This window comes from Manis pentadactyla, chromosome 3, assembly GCF_030020395.1.
Source record: "Manis pentadactyla isolate mManPen7 chromosome 3, mManPen7.hap1, whole genome shotgun sequence".
Taxonomy (NCBI): Eukaryota; Metazoa; Chordata; class Mammalia; order Pholidota; family Manidae; genus Manis; species Manis pentadactyla.
Window position 1 is genome coordinate 127,798,378 of NC_080021.1, and position 18,929 is coordinate 127,817,306.

Sequence of the window (18,929 nt, forward strand, 5' to 3'; positions counted from 1 at the left end):
CCTTGCCCGGGGAGATATGTTCAAGAAGAGGTCACTCATGTTTATGTCTAAGAGGTTCTTGCCTATGTTTTCTTCCAAGAGTTTAATGGTTTCATGGCTTACATTCAGGTCTTTGATCCATTTTGAGTTTACTTTTGTATATGGGGTTAGACAATGGTCCAGTTTCATTCTCCTACATGTAGCTGTCCAGTTTTGCCAGCACCACCTGTTGAAGAGACTGTCATTTCGCCATTGTATGTCCATGGCTCCTTTATCAAATATTAATTGACCATATATGTCTGGGTTAATGTCTGGATTCTCTAGTCTGTTCCATTGGTCTGTGGCTCTGTTCTTGTGCCAGTACCAAATTGTCTTGATTACTATGGCTTTATAATAGAGCTTGAAGTTGGGGAGTGAGATCCCCCCTACTTTATTCTTCTTTCTCAGGATTGCTTTGGCTATTCGGGGTCTTTGGTGTTTCCATATGAATTTTTGAATTATTTGTTCCAGTTCATTGAAGAATGTTGCTGGTAGTTTCATAGGGATTGCATCAAATCTGTATATTGCTTTGGGCAGGATGGCCATTTTGATGATATTAATTCTTCCTAGCCACGAGCATGGGATGAGTTTCCATCTGTTAGTGTCCCCTTTAATTTCTCTTAAGAGTGACTTGTAGTTTTCAGAGTATAAGTCTTTCACTTCTTTGGTTAGGTTTATTCCTAGGTATTTTATTTTTTTTGATGCAATTGTGAATGGAGTTGTTTTCCTGATTTCTCTTTCTGTTGGTTCATTGTTAGTATATAGGAAAGCCACAGATTTCTGTGTGTTGATTTTGTATCCTGCAACTTTGCTGTATTCCGATATCAGTTCTAGTAGTTTTGGGGTGGAGTCTTTAGGGTTTTTTATGTACAGTATCATGTCATCTGCAAATAGTGACAGTTTAACTTCTTCTTTACCAATCTGGATTCCTTGCATTTCTTTGTTTTGTCTGATTGCCGTGGCTAGGACCTCCAGTACTATGTTAAATAACAGTGGGGAGAGTGGGCATCCCTGTCTAGTTCCCGATCTCAGAGGAAATGCTTTCAGCTTCTCGCTGTTCAATATAATGTTGGCTGTGGGTTTATCATAGATGGCCTTTATTATGTTGAGGTACTTGCCCTCTATTCCCATTTTGCTGAGAGTTTTTAACATGAATGGATGTTGAACTTTGTCAAATGCTTTTTCAGCATCTATGGAGATGATCATGTGGTTTTTGTCTTTCTTTTTGTTGATGTGGTGGATGATGTTGATGGACTTTCGAATGTTGTACCATCCTTGCATCCCTGGAATGAATCCCACTTGGTCATGGTGTATGATCCTTTTGATGTATTTTTGAATTCGGTTTGCTAATATTTTGTTGAGTATTTTTGCATCTCCGTTCATCAGGGACATTGTTCTGTAGTTTTCTTTTTTGGTGGGGTCTTTGCCTGGTTTTGGTATTAGGGTGATGTTAGCTTCATAGAATGAGTTTGGGAGTATCCCCTCCTCCTCTATTTTTTGGAAAACTTTAAGGAGAATGGGTATTATGTCTTCCCTGTATGTCTGATAAAATTCCGAGGTAAATCCATCTGGCCCGGGGGTTTTGTTCTTTGGTAATTTTTTGATTACCTCTTCAATTTCGTTGCTGGTAATTGGTCTGTTTAGATTTTCTGTTTCTTCCTGGGTCAGTCTTGGAAGGTTATATTTTTCTAGGAAGTTGTCCATTTCTCCTAGGTTTCCCAGCTTGTTAGCATATAGGTTTTCATAGTATTCTCCAATAATTCTTTGCATTTCCGTGGGGTTCGTCGTGATTTTTCCTTTCTCGTTTCTGATACTGTTGATTTGTGTTGACTCTCTTTTCTCTTAATAAGTCTGGCTAGAAGCTTATCTATTTTGTTTATTTTCTCGAAGAACCAGCTCTTGGTTTCATTGATTTTTGCTATTGTTTTATTCTTCTCAATTTTATTTATTTCTTCTCTGATCTTTATTATGTCCCTCCTTCTGCTGACCTTAGGCCTCATCTGTTCTTCTTTTTCCAATTTCGATAATTGTGTCATTAGACCATTCATTTGGGATTGCTCTTCCTTTTTTAAATATGCTTGGATTGCTATATACTTTCCTCTTAAGACTGCTTTTGCTGTGTCCCACAGAAGTTGGGGCTTAGTGTTGTTGTTGTCATTTGTTTCCATATATTGCTGGATCTCCATTTTGATTTGGTCATTGATCCATTGATTATTTAGGAGCGTGTTGTTAAGCCTCCATGTGTTTGTGAGCCTCTTTGCTTTCTTTGTACAGTTTATTTCTAGTTTTATGCCTTTGTGGTCTGAAAAGTTGGTTGGTAGGATTTCAATCTTTTGGAATTTTCTGAGGCTCTTTTTGTGGCCTGGTATGTGGTCTATTCTGGAGAATGTTCCATGTGCACTTGAGAAGAATGTATATCCCGCTGCTTTTGGATGTAGAGTTCTATAGATGTCTATTAGGTCCATCTGCTCTACTGTGTTGTTCAGTGCTTCCATGTCCTTACTTATTTTCTGCCCAGTGGATCTATCCTTTGGGGTGAGTGGTGTGTTGAAGTCTCCTAGAATGAATGCATTGCAGTCTATATCCCCCTTTAGTTCTGTTAGTATTTGTTTCACATATGCTGGTGCTCCTGTGTTGGGTGCATATATATTTAGAATGGTTATATCCTCTTGTTTGACTGAGCCCTTTATCATTATGTAGTGTCCTTCTTTATCTCTTGTTACTTTCTTTGTTTTGAAGTCTATTTTGTCTGATATTAGTACTGCAACCCCTGCTTTCTTCTCACTGTTGTTTGCTTGAAATATGTTTTTCCATCCCTTGACTTTTAGTCTGTACATGTCTTTGGGTTTGAGGTGAGTTTCTTGTAAGCAGCATATAGATGGGTCTTGCTTTTTTATCCATTCTGTTACTCTGTGTCTTTTGATTGGTGCATTCAACCCATTAACATTTAGGGTGACTATTGAAAGATATGTACTTATTGCCATTGCAGGCTTTAAATTCGTGGTTACCAAAGGTTCAAGGTTAGCCTCTTTAGTATCTTACTGCCTAACTTAGCTCGCTTATTGAGCTGTTATATACACTGTCTGGAGATTCTTTTCTTCTCTCCCTTCTTGTTCCTCCTCCTCGATTCTTCATATGTTGGGTGTTTTGTGCTGTGCTCCTTCTAGGAGTGCTCCCATCTAGAGCAGTCCCTGTAAGATGTTCTGTAGAGGTGGTTTGTGGAAAGCAAATTCCCTCAGCTTTTGTTTGTCTAGGAATTGTTTAATCCCACCATCATATTTGAATGATAGTCGTGCTGGATACAGTATCCTTGGTTCAAGGCCCTTCTGTTTCATTGTATTAAATATATCATGCCATTCTCTTCTGGCCTGTAGGGTTTCTGTTGAGAAATCTGACGTTAGCCTGATGGGTTTCCCTTTATAGGTGACCTTTTTCTCTCTAGCTGCCTTTCACACTCTTTCCTTGTCCTTGATCTTTGCCATTTTAATTATTATGTGTCTTGGTGTTGCCCTTCTTGGATCCTTTCTGTTGGGGGTTCTGTGTATTTCTGTGGTCTGTTTGATTACTTCCTCCCCCAGTGTGGGGAAGTTTTCAGCAATTATTTCTTCTAAGATACTTTCCATCTCTTTTCCTCTCTCTTCTTCTTCTGGGACCCCTATAATACGGATATTGTTCCTTTTAGATTGGTCACACAGTTCTCTTAATATTGTTTCATTCCTGGAGATCCTTTTGTCTCTCTCTATGTCAGCTTCTATGCGTTCCTGTTCTCTGATTTCAATTCCATCAATGGCCTCTTGCATTCTATCCATTCTGCTTATAAACCCTTCCAGAGTTTGTTTCATTTCTGCGATCTCCTTTCTGGCATCTGTGATCTCTTTCCGGACTTCATCCCATTTTTCTTGCGTATTTCTCTGCATCTCTGTCAGCATGTTTATGATTCTTATTTTGAATTCTTTGTCAGGAAGACTGGTTAGGTCTGTCTCCTTCTCTGGTGTTGTCTCTGTGATCTTTGTCTGCCTGTAGCTTTGCCTTTTCATGGTGATAGGAATAGTCTGCAGAACTGGGACGAGTGACGGCTGGAAGGACTTCCTTTCTTGTTGGTTTGTGGCCCTCCTCTCCTGGGAGAACAGCGACCTCTAGTGGCTTGTGCTGCGCAGCTGCGCGCAGACAGGGTTTCTGCTTCCTGCCCGGCTGCTATGGAGTTAATCTCCGCTGTTGCTGTGGGCATGGCCTGGCGCGGGCAGCTACTCCAAAGTGGTGGAGTCGCGTTGGAGCAGGAGCTGCTGGGAGGCTATTTATCTCCGTAAGGGGCCTCCCTGCTCCCTGCAGCCCAGGGGTTAGGGTGCCCAGAGATCCCAGATTCCCTACCTCTGGATTAAGTGACCCGCCCTGCCCCTTTAAGACTTCCAAAAAGCACCCGCTAAAACAAAACAACGACCACAAAAAAAAACAAGAAAAAAAATTTTTTTAATTAAAAAAAAAAAATGGTGGTCGTTCGTTTTTCTTTATTCTCCGGTGCCCGCCTCAGGCCTCTGCTCACCGGTCTTTCTGCCCTGTTTCCCTAGTATTGGGGTCCCTGTCCTTTTAAGACTTCCAAAAAGCGCTCGCCAAAACAAAGCAGCAAAAAAGCAAAAAAAAAAAAATGGTCGCGCGCTTTTCTTATGTCCTCTGTCGCCCAGCCTCCAGTGCCTGCTCACTGTTCTTGCTGCCCTGTTTTCCCAGTATCGAGCGCCCTGCACTCTGGCCCGGATGGCTGGGGCTGGGTGTTCGGCAGTCCTGGGCTCCGTCTCCCTCCCGCTCTGCCTGCTCTTCTCCCGCTGGGAGCTGGGGGGAGGGGCGCTCGGCTCCCGCGGGGCCGGGGCTTGTATCTTACCCCCTTCGCGAGGCGCTGGGTTCTCTCAGGTGTGGATGTGGTCTGGATATTGTCCTGTGTCCTCTGGTCTTTATTCTAGGAAGGGTTGTCTTTGTTATATTTTCATAGATATATGTTGTTTTGGGAGGAGATTTCCGCTGCTCTACTCACGCCGCCATCTTCCGCCCCTCCCCCATATGTTTAATTTTTTATTTTATTCTCTCTGACAGAAATGAGCACTTTGGGTTAAGACCTTGCTTATCAAATTAAAAGCTACAACAGACTTTCTCGATTTATATTTCTAGTATTTTTTTTGTAACTATAGTACAATATTACACCCAGGAAGGGTTATTGATACAAGCCACCATCTAACTCAGATGCCACGAGCTTTACATGTACTTGGTGTATGCTAGTTCTGTGCAATTTCATCATGTGTTTGCATGTCATCTGTCACGGCAAGATACAGAATATTTCCATCACCACAAAGGTCTCTCATGGCCTTTCCTATCCTTTACCCCATCCTTAGCAACCACTAATGTGTTCACCATCTCTTTAATATTATCATTTCAAGAATGTCACATAAATGGAATCACACATTCTGTAACTTTTGGAGACTGGCTCTTTTCTCTGTAATTCTCTGGAGATCCAACAGGTTGCTGTCTGTATCCACAGCATGTTCCTTTTTATTGCTGAGCAGTATTTCCTGATATATGTGTGCCAGTTGGTTTTTCTTTTAACTGTCAAGCTGATGATGAAAGACATTTTGGATTGTTTCCAGTTTGAGGGTTTTACAAATACAGCTGCAACGAACATTTCATATATGTTTTTATGTGAGCACAAGTTCTCAACTATCTGAGATAAATGCTGAGGAATGAAATTGATGAGTCCTATGACAACAGCATATTTGGTTTTAAAATAAAATGCCAAATAGTTTTCTAGAGCAGCTGCACAATTATACCTTTCCAAAAGCAGCATAAGTGGCCGTTTCTCCATATCTTGGCCAACATTTGTCACTGCCATTATTTTTTGTTTGTTTTAGTTTTGTTTTTGCTACTTCAGCCATTCTAACAGGTTGTATATTCTTTAAAACTGAAATTTTGAACATGTGCATATTACCTAAACATAGTAACAGTATTTTAAAAAATTAGTGCTTCTGGGCACTAGAGGGCGCCGCCTACACAAAGTTATTATTCCATAGTAATCATTATAATACGAAATGACAAAGAACCTAGTACAAACCAAAATACCAGAAAGAGGGCTAAGTGAAACTGAAATCACCAATATTCCTGTTAAAGATTTCAAAATAAAAATTATAAACATGCTCACAGAGCTACAGAAAATATTCAAGACCTCAGGGAGGTCTTCAAGAAAGAGAAAGTTTGAAAAATACAGTATACAAAATGAAACACACAATGGAAGGATTTAAAAACATATTAGATGAGGTAGAGGAGACAGTAAATGAAACAGAAATTAGAGAAGAGGAATACAAAGAAGCTGAGACACAGAGAGAAAAAAGGATCTCTGGAAATGAAATAATATTAAGAGAACTATGTGACCAATGCAAATGGAACAATATTCACATTATAGGGGTACCAGAGAAAGAAGAAGAAAGAAAAATGGATAGAAAGTATCTTTGAGGAAATAATTGCTGAAAACTTCCCCAATCTGGGAAGGAAATAATTTCTCAGGTCAGGGAGGTGCCCAGATCTCCTAACACAAGGGACCCAAGGAAGATAACACCAACACATATAATAATTAAAATGGCAAAGATCAAGTACAAGGACAGAGTATTAAAAGCAGCCAGAGAGACAAAAAAGATCACATACAAAGGAAAACCCATCAGGCTATCATCAGACTTCTCAGCAGAAATCTTACAGCAGAAGGGACTGGCATGATATATTTAATGCAATGAAGCAGAAGGGCCTTGAACCAAGAACACTCTACCCAGCAAGATTATCATTTAAATTTGAAGCAGGGATTAAACAATTTCCAGATAAGCAAAAGTTGAGGGAATTTACCTCCCACAAACAACCTCTACAGTGTTCTTTGGAGGGACTGCTATAGGTGGAAGTGTTCCTAAGGCTAAATAGGTGTCACCAGAGAAAATAAAACAACAGTAAAAGAAGTAGACCAACTAATTACTAAGCAAATGCAAAATTAAATCAACTACCCACAAATTCAGTCAAGGGATACACAAAGAGCACAGAATATGACACCTAATATATAAAGAGTGGAGGAGGAAGAAAAAGAAGGGAGGGGGAAAAAAAGGAGCTTTCTGATTGTGTTTGAAATAGTGTACTAAGTGAGTTAAGTTAGACTGCTAGACAGTGAAGAAGCTACCCTTGAACATTTGGTAACCATGGATCTAAAGCCTGCAATGGCAATAAGTACATACCTATTAATAATCACCCTAAATGTAAATGGACTGAATGTACCAATCAAAAGACACAGAATTACTGAATGGATAAAAATACAAAACCCATTTATATGGTGCCTACAAGAGACTCACTTCAAACCCAAAGACATACACAGACTAAAAGTGAAGGGATGGAAAAAGATATTTCATGCAAACAATAGAGAGAAAAAGGGATTTGCAGTACTTGTATCCAACAAAATAGACTTCAAAATAAAGAAATTAACAAGAGGCAAAGAAGGGCATCACATAATGATAAAGGGGTCAATACAACAAGAGGATATAGCCATATGCATAACTATATGCATGTTATAAATATCTATGCACCTAATATAGGAGCAACTAATTATGTGAAACAAATACTAACAATTAAAGGAGGAAATAGAATGCAATGCATTCATTTTAGGAGACTTCAACACACTAGTCGCTGCAAAGGGCAGATCAACCAGACAGAAAATAAGTAATGAAACAGAGGCACTGAACAACACATTAGAACAGATGGACCTAACAGACATCTATAGAACATTCCACCCAAAAGCAGCAGGATACACATTCTTCTGAAGTGCACATGGAACATTTTCAAGAATAGACCATATTCTAGGCCACAAAAAGAGCCTCAGTAAATTCAAAAAGATTGAAATTGTACCAACCATCTTCTCAGACCACAAAGTTAGGAAGCTAGAAATAAATTATGCAAAGAAAACAAAAAAGCCCATAAACACATGGAAGCTTAACAGCATGCTCCTAAATAATCAATGGATGAATGACCAAATAAAAACAGAGATCAAGCAATATATGGAGACAAATGACAAAAATAATTCAACACCTCAAAATCTGTGGGATGCAGAAATGGCTGTGCTAAGAGAGAAGTATATTGCAATACAGGCTTACCTCAAGAAGAACAATCCCAAATGAACAGTCCAAACTCACAATTAATGAAACTACAAAAAGAAGAACAAATGAGGCCCAAAGTCCATAGAAGGAGGGACATAATAAAGATCAGAGCAGAAGCAAATAAAACCGATAATAAAATAATAGAAAGAATGAATGAAACCAGGGGCTGGTTGTTTGAGAAAATAAAAAAAAATAGATAACCCCCTAGCCAGACATATCAAGAAAAAAAGAGAGCGTATGCATATAAACACAATCAGAAACAAAGAAGGAGTAATCACAACAGACACAATGGAAATACAAATAATCATTAGAGGATACTATGAAAATTTATATGCCAACAAATTGGACAACCTAGAAGAAATGGACAACTCTCTAGAAAAATACAACCTTCAAGATTGACCCAGGAAGAAACAGAAAATCTGAACAGACCAATTACCAGCAATGAAATTGAACAGGTAATCAAAAACTACCCAAGAAAAAAAACTCCGGAACCAGATGGCTTCAGTGCTGAATTTTATCAAACTGTTAGTGAAGACCTAATACGCATCCTCCTTAAAGTTTTCCAAAAAGCAGAAGAGGAGGGAATACTTCCAAACTCATTCTATGAGGCCAGCATCACTCTAATATCAAAACCACACAAAGGCACCACAAAAAAAGAAAATTACAGACCATTATCCCTTATGAACATACATGTAAAAATACTCAACAAAATATTAGCAAACCGAATTCAAAAATACATCAAAAAGATCATCCATACTGATCAAGTAGGATTCATCCCAGGGATGCAAGGATGGTACAATATTAGAAAATCCATCAACATCATCCACCACATAAACAAAAAGAAGGACAGAAACTACATGATCATCTTCACAGATGCTGAAAAAGCATTCAACAAAATTCAACACCCATTCATGATAAAAACTCTCAACAAAATGGGTATAGAGGGCAAGTACCTCAACATAATAAAGGCCATACATGATAAACCCACAGCCAACATCATACTTAACAGCGAGAAACTGAAAGCCTTTCCTTTAAGTTCGGGAACAAGACAAGGATGTCCACTTTCTCCACTCCATTCAACATAATACTGGATGTCCTGGCCACAGCAATAAGACAACACAAATAAAAGGCATCCAGACTGGTAATGAAGAACTTAAACTGTCACTTTTTGCAGATGACATGATATTGTACATAAAAACCCTAAAGAATCTACACCAAAACAACTAGAATAAGTCAATTCAGCAAAGTTGCAGGATACAAAATTAATACAAAAATCTGTTGCATTCCTATATACCAATGATGAACTAGCAGAAAGAGAAATCAGGAAAACAACTCCATTTACAATTGCATAAAAAAGAATAAAATACCTAGGCATAAACCAAACCAAGGAGGGGAAAGACCTATACCCTGAAAACTACAAGACACTCATGAGAGAAATTAAAGAAGACACTGACAAATGGAAATGCATCCTGTGCTCATAGAATATATTCAAAAATGACATATCCAACAAGGGGTTAACATCCAGAATATATAAAGAACTCACATGCCTCAACACCCAAAAGCAAATAACCAGATTAAAAATGGGCAGAGGATATGAACAGACACCTCTCCAAAGAAGACATTCAGATGGCCAACAGACACATGAAAAGATGCTCCTCATAACTAATCATCAGGGAAATGGAAATTAAAACCACAATGAGATATCACCTCACACCAGTTAGGATGGCCAACATCCAAAAGACAAGGAAGAACAAGCGCTGGTGAGGATGTGGAGAAAGGGGAGCCCTCCTACACTGCTGGTGGGAATGTAAATTAGTTCAACCATTGTGGAAAGCAATATGGAGGTTCCTCAAAAAACTCACAACAGAAATACCATTTGACCCTGGAATTCCACTCCTAGGAATTTACCCGAAGAAAACAAGATCCCTGATTCAAAAAGACATATGCACCCCTATGTTTATCACAGCACTGTTTACAATAGCCAAGATATGGAAGCAACATAAGTGTCCATCAGTAGATGAACGGATAAAGAAGGTGTGTGTGGTACGTATACACAATGGAATATTATTCAACCACAAGAAAACAAATCCTACCATTTGCAACAACGTGGAGGAACTGAGGGTATTATGCTCAGTGAAATAAGCCAGGTGGAGAAAGACAAGTACCAAATGATTTCCCTCATTTGTGGAGTACAACAACAAAGCAAAACTGAAGAACAAAGCAGCAGCAGACTTACAGACTCCAAGAAGGGACAAGTGGTTACCAAAGGGAAGGGGTGGGAGAGGGCGGGTACGGAGGGAGAAGGGGATTGAGGGGCATTTTGACTGGCACACATGGTGTTCTGGGGGTCACGAGGAAGACAGTGTAGCACAGAGAAGACAAGTAATGACTCTATAGCATCTTACTATGCTGATGGACAGTGACTGCAATGTAGTGTGGGGGGACTTGATAATATAGGTGAATGTAGTAACCACAATGTTGCTCATGTGAAACCTTCATAAGATTGTATACTAAAGATACCTTAATTTAAAAAAATAATAAAGAAATAGGGTGAAGCATGATATCAGAATTCATGTCTACTAGTCAAGTATTTTGTTCCTAGCAGGCACAGCCACCTAGAAGTTAAGTGACACTCAAAGCATAGACAGGTAAATATCTTTCGTTACTGTTGTCTTCTCATGCTTTATGGAGATGGGAAAATTTTATTAAAAAATTTCAAAACAGACCCAAAAGTCAAGAGCGTCAGGTAGAAGTATGTGTACCCACCCAGCTTCAACTATCTCCAACAACTTCTGCTTGTTTCATATCCCCTTTTCTCCTGGAATATTTTTAGACAAATGCCAAACATCTTTTCAGGTGTATCTATATCTAAAAAAGCATTTTCTTATGTAATCATACCTAAAATTAATAATAATTCCTTTATTGAAAAATGTTGAAGGAAAAATAACTTTCCATGCTTTCATTCAAACCACAGCAATTCCACTTTTCCAGTGGAAGTAGGGAAGGCCCAGTTCCACAGTGGCAAGGAATTTCTAGTTTCTTCCCTCTCCTAACATTGTATCATGCTCAGTTTCATGTAACCCTATTGTCTTAATTGTAGGAGTTGGGTGATTTTTATATGTCTTTAAAAACACCTTCCTTATACATCATTTACCTTTATGAACACTGATGCAACAATCAACAGAATACTAGCCAACCAAATTCTACTGAATATTAAAAGGATTATAAACCATGACTAAATGGGTTTTATTCCCAGAATGCAAGGATAGTTCGACATGTAAACATCAATCAATGTAATACAGTAAACTAACAGAATGAAGGTGGAGAAAAACATATGATCATTTCAATTAATGCACAAAACCATTTGACAAAGTCCAACACCCTTTTATGATAAATATACTGAACAAATGAGGAATAGAGGGAACTTCCTCAACATGATAAAGGCTGTATAAGGAAAACCCACAGTGAACATCATACTCAGTGTTAAAAGACTGAAATCTTTTCCCTTAAGATAAGGAACAAGACAAGGAAGCCCACTTTTACCACTTCTATTAAACCTAGAACTGGAAGTTCTAGCCAGAGCAATTAGGCAAAAAAATGAAATAAAAGGCATCCAAATTGGGAAGGAAAAAGTAATAGTATCTTTGTCCATAGATGAACATGATGTTATATGTAAAATGCCCTAAAAATTCCACACCAAATAAAAAAAAAGAACTTTAGAGATAATAAATTCAGCAAAGTTGTAGGATACAAAATCAATGCACAAAAATCAGTGGCATTTATATATCCTAGCAATGAACAATCTGAAAAGGAAATTAAGACAGCAATGGTAGACAATAGCATTTTAAAAATACCTAGGAATCAACTAAACCAAGGACGCAAAATAATTGTAGACTGAAAATTGGAAAACACTGCTGAAAGAAAGTAAAGACATAAATATGGAAAGACATTCTGTGTTCACGGACTGGAGAACAGTACTGTTAAGATGACAACACTATACAAAGAACTCTACAGATTCAATACAATCCCTATCAAAATCCCAAAGCAATTTTTGCAGAAATAGTAACATCTATCCTAAAACTAATATGGAATCTCAAGGAACCCTGAATATCCAAAGCAATGTTGAAAAAGAACAAAGTTGGACTCACACTCCTCTACTTCAAAATTTACTGCAAAGCTACTGTAACCAAACTGTTGTACTAACATAAAGAAAGATGTATAGACTAACGGAATAGAATAGTCCACAAATAAAAACTCACATATAAGGCTGATTTTTCACATGGGTGCCAAGGCCATTCAGTGAGTAAAGGATAGTCTTTTCAACAATGGTGCTAGAAAAACTGGATGTATAATGTAGGCAAAAGAATGAAGTTGGATGTTTACCTTACCCCATATATAAAAATCAGCTCAAAATCGTCCAAAAACATAATTGTAAGTACTAAAACTATAAAACTCTTAGAAGAAAACAATGTGGGGAATCTTCATGACACTGGATTTGATAATGATTTCTTAGATATAATACCAAAAACACAGGCAGAAAAAAAATATACAAACTGTACTTCATCAAAGTTAAAAACTTTTATGCTTCTAAGAATACTTTCAGAAAGTGAAAATAAAACTTTCAGAATGGAAGAAAATATTTGTAAATCACATCTGATAAGGGATTAACATCTGGGATGTATAAAGAACTCCTACAGCTCAACAATAAAAATATAAATACTCAATTCAAAAATAGGCAAAAGACTTACAGACGTTTCTCTAAAGAAGATCCACACAATGTCCAATAAGCACATGAAAAGATGCTCAAATAAGCAGTCTTTAGGGAAATATAATTAATCAGAACCACAATGATATACCATTTCATACTTATTTGGATGGCTATTTTTTTTTAAATGGAAAGTAACAAGTGTTGGTGAGAATGTGAAGAAACTGGAACCCCAGCACATTGCTGGTGAAATGTTTCCATATGATCCAGCTATCCCCTCTTAGGTATATACTCAAAGGAATTGAAAGTAGAGACTCAAACTGATATTAGTACACCAATGTTCAAAACAGTGTTATTCATAATTACCAAAAGGTGGAAACAACCCAGTGCCCATTAGCAGATGAATGAATAAAACAAAATGTGGTTATCCCCATACATGGTATATTAGGCCATAAAATGGAATCAAGTTCTGATACTTGCATTGTGCTAAGATGTAACAATTGCTGCTCCCAAAGCTGTCCCAGCTGAGCTGACTACACCCTCCACATGACGGGCATGAACTGAGTGGGGCTGGTGAGGCGTGGTTCAGACCGCAGTTAAGTTCAGCTTCCTCTGCTGCCCCACTTTGCTTTCTCTTTCCTTCCACAGATCTTGGTCCCTAATAGGCATCTTTCACCCCAAACTTCCCATTTCTGAAGAACTCAACTGGTAACAGACCCCAAGTGGATCTGGTCAACACCAGAACACACATGCATGCATACACACACACACTGCACTGCACCGTGAATTCACCCCCTGCTCCAACCTCCAGCCATGCTCATTGATGATTCCACCTTTGTCTCTCTGGGACAGTCTTTTCCACCTTGCGCGCACACCCTTCAGGACCCAACTTACTGCTACCCACACTGCAATGTGTTTCTAGTCCTCCAGATCCAGTGTTATCCCTTGCAGGCTCCTGCATGCCCCATCTGCATTATGGTAGCTGAGTTAACTGGTTAAGTCTCTTCTCTGCAATGTGAACCACTGAGGCCCATGTCCTGCCCCACCTAGGGAAGGCTGGGGGTCAGTCTGTGGACTCACACAGACCTGGGTTCAGATTCTGGGTTTCTCCCATACAAGGTATGTGACCTCTTTGTGCCTCAGTTTCCTCTTCTATAAAATAAGAATAATGGATCTGCATTGTGAGGCTTGTAAGAGATGGTGAATGCACGCGAAGTATTTGGCATCAGGCTTAGAGCAGAGTAAATACTGGGGTCTTCACTGCCATCATTACTTGTCTGAACCAAGGCCTGGCACAGAGTTAATCAAATGAATGACATTTGGGCCAAAGACTCATCTGATGCTATACAGCAAGAATATGTGGGGGACACCAAGCCATTCACTGTGCTGGCAGCTACACCACGTACATGGAGGTTGTGCTTATCCAACAGGAGACGGCTTTGTTCCTTGGCCCACAACTGGGTAGCCATTGGCAGAGAGGAAACAGGATTCAGGGAGGGCTCACGTGGGCATGCAGAGCTTGAGGGGCAGCAAGGAAGAGAGCTGAGAGGCTGACAAAGTAGCCACATCCAGGCCACCTGTGGGCACGAGCATTCTGCCCCTTGCCCAGGACAGGAGAGAACCCAAGTCTTTGCTTACAAAGGCAGAGTGGGTTCCTGGGAGGACTTCACTTCCCTTTGCCCTCAGGATAAGGGTCACCCTGTCGCTCTTGGTGAGGGCATGGCAGGCATTCCCTGGCATCCTTCCCACCAGGGCTGCCTCTGTCCTTTAATGCATTCCTTCCTGGCAAGAGGTCTGGGCGTGGGGGATGAGGACAGCCTCGTGTTCACCAGCCAAGTCCTGACCCTGACGGCTGGAGCCCCTGGTGAGGGCCAGACTTTGGAGGCCTGCTCGAGGTCCCTGCCCTTCTGGAGCTGACATTCCAGAGAGAAAAAGGTGCCAAGACAAATGAGCACAGTGTACAGACCACAGCAGAGGGTGGCCAGTGACTGTACCAAAGGTGGGGGGCACAGCCAGGAAGACAGAAGGGCCACTTCTCCAGCTGGGCAGGGCTTGGGAGCAGCTGCCATATTAGGCTTTGCCTCTGGCAGAGGGCTATAGTGTGGAGGTTTGTGACCTCAAATCCACACATTACTCATAACCCTCAGGGAAAGGGTGTTAGGTGAGGCCTTTGGGAGGGGATGAGGTCATGAGGGTATAATCCCGTGATGGGAACAGTGACCTCAGGAGGCCCCAGGGAGCCCCTCAGCCCTCCTGCCATGGGAGCACACCCGGGGGAACAGGTTCTCACCAGACGCCTAGTCTGCTGGTGCCACAATGCAGGCTTCATGCCTCCAGAACCCTAAGAAATAAACATCTGCTGCTTATGAGCCTCCCCATGTAGTATTGTTATCCCAAATGTACTAAAACAAAGGGTTTTGAGCAGAGTGGTATGGGTCTGTCTTGGTTCTAAGGACCCATCTGCTGCTGAGAGAGTAAAGTTAAGTAAGTGCAGGGAGTAGTTGCAGCAAGGCCAGAGGGAAGCCGACTGCAATAGTCCAGGCAGGAGGTGATGGGGCCTGGGCCAAGGGTGGGGTAGTCGGAGGGCAGGAAGCTGAGGCTGGGTCTGTCTGTGATGAGGCTGACAGATCCAATGAGGCTGATACTGAGGATTTTTTCCTGAGAGCCTGTTTCTTCATTTGTAAAACAGCTCAATGTTGGAGGCCCAGTGGGAGCCCAACAAGGGGTGGTCCTGCTTCTCATCCTTGCTTGTCCCCCAGTCTGGCACCCTGATGACGACCTGTCCCTTATCTCCACTCAGGTGTCACCTCCTCAGGGAATCCCCTCCTGATGCCCTTCCCAACACCTGTCACAAATCACGTTTTCTCCTGCAAGCTCTAACCTGGACAACCAGAGCCACTGTCCCTTAGCAAGCCTAAGGTGGCAATGACAGGCCCTCTGCCCTAGTGGCTAGAAGAACCTAAAGCTCCATGGCCGATGTCTACATCAGATTCGCACAGCATTTCCCTCTCCTTCCTCGGGCCAGCCTCACATGGTGTGGTGTGGGGGTGGGGGTTCCAAGTCTGGACAGCGTAGGTTGGAAGGGGGGATTGCCCGGAGACTGTGTGACCTTCAGCGAGCTACTGTTTTCTTAGTGCATCAGTCCTTCCTCCTACACTAACCTCCCTCAAACAAGCTTGCTCCTTCCCCCTTTCTATAGGATCTCTCACTCCGGCTGACCCGTGTGCCCAGGCCTGAGGGTTTCCCAGGACTTGGACTCTGTGCTAAAGGCAGGACAGTCCCAGGCAAACGAGGCTGGCTGGGTATCCTACTCCTTTGTGGATGGACACCATAAAAATTGTTTAACTTCACAAATAAAATTATGCACATGCTCCTCATAGAAATGAAATATTAAACTACTAAAGGAACCAGGGCTCCTTGGAAAAATCTGATTCCAGGTGCAAGACATAGAGTACAACTTATATTAGAAAGTAAAGAAGTGCTAAAAATTTATGACATGTTGAAAGGACACAGAGCCAAACTGGAAGAGCGCCCACTGGCCAAATGCGCCACTATTTGAGCATCTAATGGACTGCACCTCCATTAGGAGCGTAATGGATTGTAACTCAATGAGTAGAGTAAAAATCCATGGATCCATACGCTAAAGAATGAAACATCCTTCAGGGTGCAGAGCTAGTAAGTGCAAAGCTTCTACGTGGAGAAGAACGGATGGAAGAAGCAAGAAATAGCACGGTAACAGCTCCTTTAGGCAGGGAGTAGCAACGAAGACCAGCAGGCCGAAGCAGGAGCTACGGGATGCCAGCAGTCGGAGCGCCTTCTCAAGGGACGCTCACCGCCAAGGTAGAGGTCAGCCCGCCTACCCTGCACAACCGCGCACTCCGGAGGGCTACGGTCACAAGCCAGCAAGGGGGGCTCGTCCAGACAGGCGTCGGGCCGGGGCGCGTCGGTACCCATGCGCACTGCCCCCAAGTCGGGCCCAAACCTCCCGCACCTGCACCCATTTCTGCGCCTTGCCCCGCAAAACCTACGCAGCACCTGACCAGCCCCCAGACACATCCTGAGCAGGCCGCTCCGAACCCTCGCAGGCTGCTGCTCTGCGCCCTCCTCCAGCACCGCGGCCCTCCTTCCGCACGCGGGCCAAGTCCTCAGGGGGCCCGGCGCGCTGCCCGCAGAGTAACTCCCACATAACACAGAGACCTCTCTCACGCCCGCCTCGCAGGCTAGGGCGGACGGCACCGGAAGGTACTAGAGCTTCCGGTTCTGCGACGGCAAAGGCGCGGGCCAATCATGGCCCGGGGCGGGCAGCGCGAGGCCCTACGGGCCTTGGTGGGCTCACGGGAGGGACTACGACCCCGACAGTGCCCCGCGCGGTGGCAGCGGAGGCAGTGGCCCTGGAAGGAGCGACCCCGTCCAGGCCGCGGGCCAATCACAACCCGGAGCTGGAAGCGCGGCGCACGACGGGACTTGTAGTCGCGCTGGCGGGACTACGGCTCCCACAGTGCCCCGCGGGGCGGGGCGTGTGATGCGGCTGCGCGGCGGCGGCCGGGCGCCGTCGGGCTGGGCGGCGGCGGCGGCGAACGAAGCCTGGCCTGAACCTCGCTTGGAGCGGCGCGAGCCGGCCGCGGCTACCATGTCGGCTCCGTCTGAGGAGGAGGAGTACGCGCGGCTGGTGATGGAGGCGCAGCCCGAGTGGCTGCGTGCCGAGGTGAAGCGGCTGTCGCACGAGCTGGCCGAGACCACGCGCGAGAAGATCCAGGCGGCTGAGTACGGGCTGGCGGTGCTGGAGGAGAAACACCAGCTTAAGCTGCAGTTCGAGGAGCTCGAGGTGGACTACGAGGCGATCCGCGGAGAGATGGAGCAGCTCAAGGAGGTAAGGAGCAGGGCGCGCAGTGCCCGGCCCACCACGACCCCCGACCGCGGGCTGGGCCGGCTGCGGTGGGCGGCGCGCGCGGGTCCTGGCCCTGTGGGTAGGGGCTGCGGTGGGGTTTGTCTCCAGCCCGCGTGCTCCTGCGGCCCTCCTCGGGCGCGGTGGGATAGGGTACCGTGCGGTGCGTGGCTTCTCAGCGCGGGGCCGGCAAGTGGAATTGATGCAGGTGACAGGCTGGGAAAGGCCAGGCCTGGGCCTCCCTTACTTCCAGACACATCACTTCCCCTTCCTGGGGCTTCCAGCGTCTCCGGTGAGCGCTCGAGGCAGGGAAAGACCCGGTACAGGGGCTGGCCCTGCTCTTGGTTTTCGAGGCCGGTGGAGCGTCCCCCATGGCCCTCCCCAGGCTCAGCTGCTAACGCCCGATGACTTCTCTGGGACGCAGTGCTTCCCCACCCACTTCCTATCCTGGCTTCTCTCCCAGGCTCGGGTGGCAAGTCTGTGGGTGTTTGTCAGGGAAGGTGCCAGGTGGCTTCCACTCTGGTGAGGAGGTCAGACCCCCAGGTTGCCTGTGGGGTTGCGGGAGGCTGGCTGGGCAGTCCTTCTCTGAGGCATTTCTCCTGGGTGATTGATTGAAACTCACATTTTCTCCCAGTCCTGGCTGACTCCCTAGCCCTGTTGTAGGGGTTGAGGACGGAGAAGTTGCTTTCTGGATGGGATACTCAGGTTTGGACCCTGGCCCTGCCTTTTGCTGTTGATGTGGCTGTGGACAGGGGTCTTAGCTTCTTCCTCTGCAGCACTGCCTACCGAGAAAGGGTTCATATGAGGGTTGTATATTATTTGAAAAATCCAGGCACAGTATCAGACATGTGGCCTGTTGGTTTCTGTGACAACACGCCTCCTCCTCACCTGACTCTTTACTTGTCCAGGTGGGCTTTTGGCCCTTGGTCTCAAGTTCACCGTGCTTGCTACATCCCTGACCGCCCAACTTCTGGCACCTCTGCTCCTGGTGGCCTTGCATGTGCCTGGAGTGTTCAGAGCCTCCATGCTCACTGAGACCAGCAGTGCCCCCTTCTGATAGTGAGAACAGAATGAATAAATCTATCAGGTGCTTAAATCTTTACCTGGCAGATAAGTGCAAGTGCTTGGTTAGCACCAGTGAGCCACTGGCATTGGGTGGAGG

General features: G+C 43.7%; 1 protein-coding gene across 3 annotated transcripts in view; it reads left to right on the forward strand.

Moving 5' to 3' along the window:
- Positions 1-17,409: 17,409 nt before the first annotated feature.
- Positions 17,410-18,929, forward strand: part of BICD2 (BICD cargo adaptor 2) — a 61,847-nt gene continuing 60,327 nt past the window's right edge. For 2 of the 3 annotated variants that reach the window (XM_036896845.2, XM_036896847.2), the window contains exon 1: positions 17,411-17,752. In XM_036896845.2, coding sequence (XP_036752740.2) covers positions 17,513-17,752 — 240 coding nt within the window. In that variant the 5' untranslated portion in view covers positions 17,411-17,512. Of the gene's footprint in view, positions 17,753-18,929 lie in introns of all 3 variants that reach the window. The other variant, XM_057498428.1, reaches the window with a different exon arrangement.